We start from the raw sequence: 10,970 nt of genomic DNA on the forward strand, positions 1-10,970 counted from the left end.
AGATATCCTGACCTTTCCGTGACTGCTCAATCCATAAAGAGCCTGTTGGGCGAGGTATAAGAGGGATAAATGTCCAATATCTGGTTTGATGTTGTCCTGTTCGTATCCAATAGCCTGAATGTTTTTAATGAGATATGTTATCTCTCCCTTTCGAGACGATATGTTGTAACTTTGTGTGTATGGTAGCTTTTCCTGCTGAGTCCTCGTAGTTTTCTACCATGGCTTGTAAGGCCATGGGCCGCCATTATCCTCCCCCCCCCCCACCCTTTCTGACTGTTTTCTGGTGCCCATCAGTTTTTCTTTCATTTATCATTTTGTTTTCCCCTTTTCTTTTGTTTTGTTTTTTTTACTTCTTGCGCTTTGTCACAGCTGCTTGTCGTCCTCGTGGAGGAACCTGCTGTTCGGGGGCGCATTCACCACCGCCTCCGCGTCCCCGACCTGTCGGCGCTCGGTGACCTCTCGCCGGGCGGGGTCCTTGAGCCTGCTGCGGATGGCGAGGAGGGACTTTGTAGGCGAGGAGGGCGAAGAGGGCGACGACGAGGTGGACGGGGAGTTTCTTGCGTGGGCGGTGCTTAATTGCTATTGGAGGGGTTCGGAGGAGGAGGAGAGGCGGTTGAGGTGGAGGTAGACGTCGGTGCCGTATCTATATGGAGCACTCGAGTGTTAGTATCATGAGATTGAGGGGGGAATGAGGGTGATGGTGGTGGGCAAATTGGTGTCTTGGTAGTATTCGCGAGAGGGATACTGCTGCTGCAGAGGAGAGAAGGGATATACGGGGGAAAGGAAACTTACCCCTCCATGCTAATGAGCTTCAAGTCGCCACCAAAGTACCGGGCGTACAGCCGTGAAATGGGCAGCCCGTACCCGAATCCGGCCATGGGCGCCTTGAAGTCGCTCTTGTCAAAGTCCGGGTCGAGGTTGGGCGTCCGGTCGACGGTGGTGTACATGTAGGTCCAGACGAGGGGGATGGCGCTCCGCGGGATGCCGCCGCCCTCGTCGGAGATCTTGATGGTAATGTCCTCCTTGCCCTCGGCGACGATGACCTTTGTGACGGGGAACTCCTGCTTGTCCATGCCATGGGTCTCGACGACGGCGCGCAGGGAGTTCTTGAGCGTCTCGAAGAGCATGTGCGAGAGGTGGCCGGGGACGTACATGAAGGTGAGGTTGGGGTTGCAGACGAGCTGGATGCGCGGGGCCTCGAACAGGCCGTAGTGGTCCTCGCAGACGAAGCGGGCGTTCTCGATGGCCTCCTGGGCCAACTCCTTGACGTTTGTCTTTGTGCAGATGACGCCGACGTAGGTGGGGTCGCGGTGGTGGCTCTGGTCGGTAAGGGCAATGTGCTGGCCGATGAGCATGCGGATGCCGATGCGCGACATGTAGAAGCGGTCGAGGAAGGACTGGATGTTGGAGTCGATCTGCATGCGCTGGCGGCGGCGCTTGTACTCGAGGATGCCCTGGGCCATGGTGGTGACGACGCTGTCGTGCCGCCGCTTGATCTTGTGCAGCGTCTGCGCGAACTTTTGGTTGTAGAGCTGCAGCTCGGGCGGCCAGTCGCCCGTGTCGTCGACGGTCGCAAAGTACCGCCGCGCGACGGAGCGCGCCTTGCCGTGGCCGTTGCCGTTGCCGCCGTTGCCGTGGCCCTGGGCCTGGACGTGCAGGCCGCCCCAGCCCGAGGCCTCGCCCTCGTCGATGGACGGGTTCGGCGTCGCCTCGGAGAGCTGCGCGTAGCTGCCGCGGCTGCCATACTTGGCCGGCTTCATCAGGCGCTCCTTGACGTCCTTGGCCAGGCGTGGCCGGGGCAGCTGTGTGATTTCCTGCGGTGCGAAGCCAAGTTAGACGCGGGGGGGTGTTCGTTTGGTCTTGTCGTCTTGGTCACCAGTTTGTCGCCGACGTACCTCAAAGGACTGCGCGTACCAATCCTTGACCTTTTTTACAGACGGCATCTCGTTGAGCCCGTCGGGCAGCGTCTCGAGCTCCTCGACGCGATGCGCCAGGCGGATGGGCAGCTCCTCGGCGAGGAATTGCGAGGCGCGGAAGAGGGTTCCTGCAAGGCCAGAGGCCATCGCCATTGTCAGCACGGGGAACTGTCACTTGTTGTTCCTGGACCACCTGCCATCAACCCAATTCGATCCTCGGTCGGACAGAGCCAACGCACCTGTGGACGGCTTATCGCCAAACTGGACCATCTGGCGCAGACTGACGCCAGTCGCAGGGAACTTGGCGTAGTGCCGGATGGTGTCCATCAGGGTCGGAGACGCCCGCCATGACATGATGGGCGCTCGTCCCCGGAGAAGAGGCGGAAGGGCTGGAGGGGTGTGTCGGTGGGAGGGCGATGCGAGCTTTGCGCAATGCCGCGGCGGTCAATGGCGGGGGGGAAGACACGCGAGAGGACGAAGCGACCGGATGTCTTGGACAGCGACGGTAGGTTGCAGGTGCTGCGGACAGTTGGTGGAGGGCGCAAGGGAGGATCGGTATGTATGTGCGAAGTATCGGATAAGCTGAGGGGCTCGAATGGCGGGCCGAGAGGCTGAGAGCTGCCGGTGCTTAGAGCAGCCTCGTCATCGGCACATGTAAGCTGCAAACGAACAGATGAGAGCCGGAGAAGTGAGAAATTGGACAATCTGCGCAAGACAGGCTTCAATGTGCTTTTCGTCTGGGTACGGGTATGGTTATTGTAGGGATGCAGGTCCAGTGCTGAAGGTGGTGGAATCAGAAATCGGCGGTTATGGATGGTTACGGCTCGTCTGACTCAAGCTGTGGCGAGCGATTGCGGCCCCGCGGAAGCTACTAAGGTTAAATAAGCTGGGGATGGAGGAGGAGGTTTGCCGAGGATGTGCGGGAGAGAGACCGTTGACGACCGGAGACAAACTCACTGGACGGGGACACGACGGAGGAAGCACGTGGGGCTTGGTCTATATAAGTCCTATTATATACTATGTGTTTCCTCCATGTCTGTTTTCTGCTCATTTACTTTTCCAACTAAGCTACTATGTACGATTGTCCATCCAAAGCGTCTTCAGGGGAGGGGGAAGCGAGGCTGGCGGCTGTCCAGAGGTGACGTCGTGGTCATGCCGTGCCCCGAGTCGCGTGAACCGAGAGGCTGCACCTCAGCCAGTCCATGAACCCGGCGGCTGTCGGGGTCCCGGCGGTGGCCCCCCACTCTCCATCTCAGTGGATGGAACTGCAGTTGAGGTGCTTTTAGGGGACTTGGTGCGCTGGGCATGGGGGGTTGATGTGCCCTTAGGGGGGCCTTTGCCGGCGGTCTAGGCGGTTCAATACCTTGCAGTAACACGACGGGAGTAGATGAACAGCACGTTGAGAGAGTTGATGCTCATGTGTGCTTGGGCTGAGCTGAACCTGGACAGGACGGACCGCCAGGATGGCTCAGGCGCTTCAATGCCACTCGTCGCATCATGGCTAGAGCCACAATCCACAACCCACACGCCATCAGCCAATACAGCGGTGCTGGACGGGCTTCTGGGGTTCTTCTCCTTTCTGCTGCGTTGCCCCTCTTCTTGAGCACAGTTGATCGGCACTTTGGCACAATCACATGTAACACACGTGGACAGAACTGCTGCAACAATGAAAAAAACATCAAGATGGTCGACCATTCATGTCGCTTCGTTCAAGGGCATTCCTGTATACATGTACCTACTCAGTATGACAGGCAACAATAATACCTGATTCTATTCAGCTCATCATCACCTGCAAACATGTTCTTTCCACCCATTCGGTCTGAGGGATCGCCCTCACAGTGCGGTCAAACTCGACTGCCGCCAGTCCCAGCCAAAACAGGCCACGGACGAACGGGAGAGCCCGCACTTGCAGCATGTTGGCTGTCAGGTACCGACTGCGCCCATGCTCGTACGCAAGGTACTACTAAGCTAGAATTACATGGATGGAGTTGAGATGACTCTTTGATGGATATGTCTGCTGTATCCATGTTGTTGGGATTTTCAACAGCTTGGAATACGATCACCTACTAGGGGAATGGCATGATGTGAGGGAGGATTAAAGAGGGCAGTGGAACAGGCATGGCTGGTCAGACCACGTTCTATCAGAATCCGTATCCGTAGGTAGGCAAGGATAACATCTGGCATCGATCTGGCGGCACTGACTCAGCTCGAGCCACCATCAGGGAATCAGTGTAGGCCATGTAGTAAGAATTGAGGACTCGGAGATTTTTCCAGCATGATTCTTGTCGAATGAAGTCGTTTTCGATCCGGTATCCATGCTTATCTACCTAGGTGCATGCTGGGAGTGCTACGAGTACTTACGAGTACCTACGAGTATACTCGACGGTCATCTACCAGAAGGACATTCAAGGGACTCCCTGGGACACATATGATGATCGTGTGAAAGGTGGCATGGAAAAGGGGAATGGATCTCTATGTGGCCAGTTCAGCGGGATCGGATCCATAGTTGATATCGGATCTCGGTATGCCCTACGGAGTACTTTGCTCAAGTATTCGTCACCGACATGTTGGTATGCCGGTTGTCTTCCCGAATCTTCAAGCAAATGCCATGAACCATCCCCATGATGGCTTCACTTCTCCCTTTACCTACCCATCGCATCTCATTGGACATCGGATCATCCATTGCCCGATGCACCACAACGGATGACACCTCGTAAGTTGGCACAAGCAGGCTAGACATCAGCACCAGCATAAGCCACCGGCCATTCCCGCCTCTGCCGCAGTCCAGCAAACAAGCGGTGTTGACCGGCAGAGAGCCAATCCATGTCCGTATGTAAGGTAGGCCAAGGCAAGGCAAGGGGCTGCCCCCCCGCCGGCTTGTGCGCAGAATGCGACAGTACGCTCCAGCTACTGCACCGTCATTCTCCAGGGCGGTGTCTGCTGTGTGTCCGTCGAGCCTGGTTCCGCCTGCAAAGGCTTCGCTTGCTGTGGGCATAAGGGGACGAGAGGGGCTCTCCTTCATGCGGCCACATGCTGCAGCACCGCATCACTTGAAGATGGAGCTGACGGGACCCCATTTTCGGATTCAGGGGAATCGACTGTTTGTAACGGTAGCGCGGAGGCATTGATGTAGACGCTCTGCCGGATGTGCGTACTGTACTTCGGTTGTAGATGTGGTGTCTCTTGGTGTTTCGACCCAACTCATTATACCTTACATACGAGCATATCCTCCCTTCAGGTTCTGCTTCGCCCACCCAGTCGCAGTGCTTCGTATCTCCCTACTACGATTACACCCACTGCGAGCCTGTAAATTGCATCTTGCACTCGGACGATGAATGGCTGCTGGTCACTGTGAGCTGCATGGTGGCTTGGAGGAGCGCCTCGCCGCGCCCAGTCAGGGGCGGTAACGCGGCCAGGCCAGCGACCCGATTCCCAATGCACGCTCGCCTCACCTGCTTGTCTGCCTGTACTCCGTAAGGTACCTGTCGATGACGAATTACCTGTACAGATAAAAGTGCACAGTTTACGGCCACGATAGCGAGGGAGCTGGCTCTAGGCGGCAAGACGAGTTGGGAACGCCTCTGAGGGGAACCTGGTAGAAGATAGAGTATGTAGAGGCAAGAAATCGGGTGGCGGGCAGATGGATAGATGCCTGAGGGAGGACGGATCAGAAGCATCTGGCACCCTCTTTTTTCTTCTTTTCCGCCTTCTTCTCTCCCGTTTCTCTTCTCTTCATCGCGCATCTCTCAACATCGTCACCAAAGACAAGACGAGACACACCTTATGCACCTCGCTGTCGATGCATGCAAACGTCACATGGTTGCCTCGACCTCCTCCCGACGCTTCGCTACCTGTCCAACCAGGCGCTTAGGAAGCAGACGCAGAGCAGACGCAGACGCAGAGGCAGCCTGCCAATGACCGACGCCGTCGTCCAGCACCTCTCGTTGTTCAGGCATCATGGCCGCACACTGCACTCCCTCCCTCTCTATGCGCGATTAGAAGCGCCTGGCCTCTCATGGCCCGACGTGTGGCTGTCTATGTGTGTCCACGTCCGTGCATGGCGTGCTGGTCTGTGGCGGTGCGAACCGGTTCTGCTTGCGAACCAGTTGATCCAATCCGGGCGAGGAGGGTGTGGTGGTTGTGGTTGTTAGGTAGAAAAACAGGAATAAGCCTGGAGACGTGAGTGATGACTTGTCAGAGGCCCCCGTTTGCGATCTGAAGCTCGAGGCTCGGAGCGACGGGGGCCGCATTGATCCGCCGCCACAACCACTGAAGCTCGATGGCTAAGCGGGTAAGCTGCTGGACCTGTGCCTGTCTGTGCCTGTACGAATTGCCTGCACCCGCCAATTGCCCGCCAAAACTCTCCCCAAATCCTGCCACCACCTTCGATCTTAATAATAAGGGAGACTCACAACTCACAGACACAGACTCACGCCCGCACTCGCTCTCGCAGAGGCTCCACGGCCACCGACTCCCGCCAGCTCTTGGGCATCGCCAATGGGCGTTTCATCCCCTCAGCCATCATCGACGCCCGAAGCGACTCTCGATTTCGACGCCCGCCTTTTGCTGCGCCCGTCTGGCGTCCCGGTGACGCGTGCCGAGGGGAGCGCCGACAGTTGAGGAAGCCGAAAGAACGAGGAGAGAGAAAAAAAAAAAAAAACCGAAACACCACGGCAGAGAGAGGGGGCTCGACACAGAGAGCGACGACGAGGCTGGGACACCGACACCGACACCAACAACGATAACGACACCGCGGCGGCGACTTTTCGATCTCTGTGATTTTATTTTGCATCGCTTGATTCCTCCTATTTTCTATCTTTGTTTTGCGTCGTGATTTGGGCGCTGTTGGGACGGCATAGTCGGTGTGGTTCAGCCTCTGAGGAGCCCGTCAATCAGTCAAGTAGTCAAAAAGACAGTCAGTCGATCCAATCGATCCGCCAACCAGCAAACGCAACACCCACGCCACTCAACATCGCCAGCATCGCAATGGGCCGCCGGGACGACGAGGACAAGCCCACGGGGCTCGAGGCGCTGCGCCGCCGCAGCTCCAGCAGCCGCACCAGCGCCAGCCTCAATCGCAGAGTCAGCAGCCAGACGAGCGCCAGCGCCAGCACCCGCACCACCAGCAGCACCACCAGGCACGACAGCATCGCCGGCTCCGAGACGCCGCCGCCGCTCATGGTCCAGCCCCAGCGTCGGCTCGTCCAGCTACGCCTTCTCGGGCAGCAGCGTGCTGAGCCCCCTGCGCAGGGAGCTCACCCACAGCCGCGACGGCGGCGACATCCGCGCCGGCAAGCTGGAGCTGGCCCGCCGCCTCAGCCTGCTGGCCAAGCAGCTGACGTACGGCGACAGCATGGACGAGCTGGTCGCCCTCGACAGCCAGGTCAACCAGCTCGAGCAGGCCCTGGGCGGCGGCGGCGTCAGCACCAGCATCTACGGGAGCCCGCCGCTGTCGCGCAGGCCGCGCCCACTGAGCCTCCAGACGCCCGTCCGCAAGAACAGGGGCAGCGACCTGGACGGCAGTGCCATCTTCAGCTCGCCCTCGTCCTCGTTCCGCAACCGCTTCGCAGACCAGATGTCCCCCACGCCCTCGGCCTCCATGATGCACCACGACGAGTCCGAGGACGAGGAGCCCCCGCCACCCAAGCAGGGCATGACGGCGGCGCAAGCCAACAGGGTCATTTCCGAGCTGGCCAAGCTCAACGAGGAGCTGCAAACCACCGTCACCAATCTCAAAGCCCGCCAGGAAGAATCGGATGTAAGTCCTCACCGTTGCGTTCTCGTAACTAGCAGAGCTGACACGACGCAGCACATTCATAGGTTGTTGGTGGAACGAGCTGAGCGTGCTGCCCAACGCATCATTTTCCTCCAGAACCGCATCACTTATTTGTAGGCGACTTTTCTTTTCATTCTCTCTTTTTTCTTCGGCCGTCTTCATCTTTCTCATAATGTCACGGATTCTTCTCTGCTCCCCTGCATCCGTTCGCTTACACGCTGAAACAGGGAAGAGGAACTTCAGGAAAACGATACCGAGCTGACGCATCTCCGCGTCTGCCTCAAAGCAGTCGAGATCCAACTGCCGCCGCACCCCGACAGAGAACTGCAGCGATGCTTTGCCGTCTTCAAAGAAGGCTACAGGGCCATCAAGAAGAAGCGTGCTGCGCGATCGAACATGGTTAGCTACCTCGGTTACGATTCTTCCATAGCCGCCTCTTCGCCCGCGAGGTGACTGCTGCCGACGACTGCATGATCATGACGTCCAGGACCATGAAGAGCCAAGCCCTGGCATGGCTGCATCACGGTAGCCATGCCGAACAGGATTTTACGACGATACGCAAGGCAACGGTGTTTTGTTTGGACGCAACGGAATGATAGACTGGAACGACGACGGCGCTGTTCAGCACGCCACGATTGACGAGACACGGATCTAATCCCCCCTTCCCAGCCCTACCATGACCTTTACTTTCTTTGGTTTACGCATCGAATTCTACCCCAACCGATGGATTTATTTCCCCTGTCTCTTTTTCTTTTCTTTTGTGCAGGGAAAAATTGACACAAACCAAAAAAACGAACAAACAAACAAACCAAACAACAAAAAGCATAATGTCCCCTCTTTCGATTGGGCATCAACAATGCATTTATCCACGGCCGAAGCACAGCGAGCGGGCATTCAGCAGAGCGAGCGAGTATCCAGATTGATTGAATTGCGATTCATTCTTTGATGCATTTCTCTTTTTCCTCCGCGGCATCTCTGCCGAAGCACGGAAGTCGACGGGGTGTGGTTTACGGACGAACAAAGTCATCACTCGCGCCAATATCCCGCGTGGTATGGCGTCCTTCGTTTCTCATTTTCTTCTTCTACTTCCATCACTCAAAGCACGTCGACGCTCTGCGACTCTTCGCTCCAGAGTGAGTCGTGTGTATATTTTCTTTTAGTCTCTTTTTATTACTCGCTTCTACGTCCATCATGTCTGGGAACGCTCACCATATCATGCCCGTGAGAGGAGCCATATTGGTGAGCCTTTGATTATCCTTGGACCTGATGGACAACAGAACGCACAAATTGGGCAGGCATAGTGACTGGGCGCAAGGCTGTTTATTCCCAAGGACGTTTTTGCTTTTTTTTGCTTTTTCATTTTCCATTACCATTATTATTTTAGGTTGTATCTAGTGTGCGTGCCTTTTTTTTTGCTTTGGTTTCCCGCAAGTATTACAAGGGCTTCGCATCAACAAAGTGTTTGTGTTTGCGGGCGGAATATGAAAGCTTTTCGTTACCTTTTTTATCTTCTTCATCCCATGGGTGTGTCTTCCTCGTTTGTTGGGGATTGGTGGGCTGTTCTTGTACGTTCGCCTTGATCTGCTCACATAAGAATGCTGGATTTTATTTGTATTCGACATCTTTGTCTGTTACGTTGTCGGTGCAGACCTGGAAATGAGTATAGCAAAGTAAATGAGATGTAATTACTGTCCTTATAACACCGCTGGTGAAGAAAAGACGTGCAACAGATCGATAAAGCCCAAGTTGAAACTGGAACAGCTTGCAGATCACGCAAAACTAGGGGGGAACTTTGTATCTCGAAGTTTTCAAGCTTTAAATTGTTTTTTTATTTCTTTTTTGTTTGTTTTTGTAAATGCTGATTAGTTTATCCAGGTGAAAGGACATCGCTATCTGATGCTATTGTGTGTTTCAATCTTGTGTCCTTTTGTTCCTCTGAAAAAGCCCAATGTGACTCAAATCTCGTACACTCCTCGTCAACAGAAACTATTACGAGGCCCCCATTGCCTCTTGTCCTTTGTGTATCAATCTCATCTTTGCTTTCAACATCATTTCTTCATACAAACCAAAGAATTGAAGAAGAAAAAAACAAGACAAACAGAGAAATGAAAAGCAGAAATCATCCACTTCTTACTCATCCACATGCGGGAAAACTCAAGAGTCCCTATACCGTCTGCTGCTCTTATGGTGTCTCCGCCCCTCCCTCGGAGGCGAAGGTTCCCTCGGGCGAGAAGACCTCTCCGAAGCACTGCTCCTGTGACGGGACTCCCGCTCGCGAGACCTTGAGGAGCGATGTTTCGAGCTGGACGACCCCGAGGACGAACCAGAGCTGGAAGAGGAAGACGACGACGACGACGACGACGCAGCGGAAGACATGACAATCGCCTCCGGGGGGGCCTTTCCGTCCAGCGCAGCAGAGGAGGGCATCATCATCATCCCCGCGGAAGAAGTGCCAGTCGAAAAGGAAGACGACGGCGAGGACGGCGACGACGAGGAAGGGTAGATGAGGGACGAGGGCCGGAGACGCGACTGGTCGATGTAGCAGGGGTCCTTGTGCCGCCGGGTGTCTTCCTTGAGGGCCTTGGTCGCTGCGGGAGGGAGCTTTTGGAGGGAGGGCGGGATGAGGGAGGAGGAGTACGCGGCGTGGGGGTGCAGATGGAGGTGGGACTGCGAGTGGGAAGATGAAGAGGAAGAGGAAGAAGAAGAAGAAGAAGGGATTGATGATGAAGAAGAAGGGGGGATGATTGATGACGATGTTGTCGTTGCTTCGGGGGGGACGACGACGACGGACGTGATGCTCTTCCACTCCGCAAACGACGAAGCCAGCAGGTCAAACGCCCGCGCGTGGCCCCTCTCGGGAAACAGTTCGCGCGGCAGCTCCCTCGGCAGTCTCTGCGGTGGGCCCTGAGAAGTAGTAGATCGTGGTGAGGAAGAGGAGAAGGAAGAAGGGGTCCGGTCGTCGGCAAAGAGGGCCACGTCGGCGAGGACGAGGTCCAGGCGGCGGGCCTCGCGGTCGGGAAAGGCGCGGATCATGAGCGTCATCCAGTCCTCGAAGCCGGCCGGGGTGAGGGCCGGGATGCAGGGCTTGGAGGCGATGGAGTGCTGGACGAGGTGGTGCTCGCAGCGGAGGTCGGTGAAGAGGAAGGAGATGCCGCGGAGGGACTTGTGGTAGCGGGTGTCGAAGACGCCTGGTGTTACCAGATTAGCATTGTGTTGGAGATGGGAAGATTGATGGATGGCATAAGGGAGAGAGAGAGAGAGAGAGAGGGACATACGTT

General features: G+C 56.1%; 3 protein-coding genes across 3 annotated transcripts in view; 1 reads left to right on the forward strand and 2 right to left on the reverse strand.

Moving 5' to 3' along the window:
- Positions 1-547: 547 nt before the first annotated feature.
- Positions 548-2,293, reverse strand: BBK36DRAFT_1182569 (alpha-ketoacid dehydrogenase kinase). Its single transcript, XM_024896314.1, has 4 exons — positions 2,156-2,293; positions 1,896-2,044; positions 793-1,754; positions 548-643 (listed from the first exon to the last, which is right to left on the reverse strand). The coding sequence occupies exons 1-4, from the start codon at positions 2,268-2,270 to the stop codon at positions 580-582; spliced, it is 1,290 nt and encodes a 429-aa protein (XP_024746340.1). The 5' UTR covers positions 2,271-2,293; the 3' UTR covers positions 548-579.
- A 4,609-nt stretch (positions 2,294-6,902) lies between these two features.
- On the forward strand, positions 6,903-8,145 carry BBK36DRAFT_1171827 (hypothetical protein; the record flags this gene model as incomplete). The annotated part of the gene is made up of 4 exons (XM_024895632.1): positions 6,903-7,097; positions 7,171-7,674; positions 7,726-7,805; positions 7,920-8,145. 4 exons carry the CDS (start codon positions 6,903-6,905, stop codon positions 8,143-8,145), a joined length of 1,005 nt encoding a protein of 334 aa, XP_024746341.1.
- Positions 8,146-9,846: 1,701 nt separating this feature from the next.
- BBK36DRAFT_1182581 (hypothetical protein) overlaps positions 9,847-10,970 on the reverse strand; it is a gene marked incomplete at both ends in the record, with an annotated part of 2,509 nt that continues 1,385 nt past the window's right edge. The window contains one exon of the mRNA XM_024896315.1: positions 9,847-10,880. Within this exon, the coding sequence (XP_024746342.1) occupies positions 9,847-10,880 (1,034 nt within the window). The remainder of the gene's footprint in view (positions 10,881-10,970) is intronic.

This window comes from Trichoderma citrinoviride, assembly GCF_003025115.1.
Source record: "Trichoderma citrinoviride strain TUCIM 6016 unplaced genomic scaffold BBK36scaffold_14, whole genome shotgun sequence".
Taxonomy (NCBI): domain Eukaryota; kingdom Fungi; phylum Ascomycota; class Sordariomycetes; order Hypocreales; family Hypocreaceae; genus Trichoderma; species Trichoderma citrinoviride.

Excerpts from the sequence above, each read along its gene's own strand:
- BBK36DRAFT_1182569 (XM_024896314.1), bottom strand. The coding sequence starts at position 2,270 with ATGTCATGGCGGGCGTCTCCGACCCTGATGGACACCATCCGGCACTAC. Across the intron at positions 1,755-1,895 it reads GGTACGCGCAGTCCTTTGAG|CCGGCCAAGTATGGCAGCCG; the intron begins GTACGTCGGCGA and ends CGCCTGATGAAG. Across the intron at positions 644-792 it reads AAGCTCATTAGCATGGAGGG|ATACGGCACCGACGTCTACC; the intron begins GTAAGTTTCCTT and ends TGCTCCATATAG.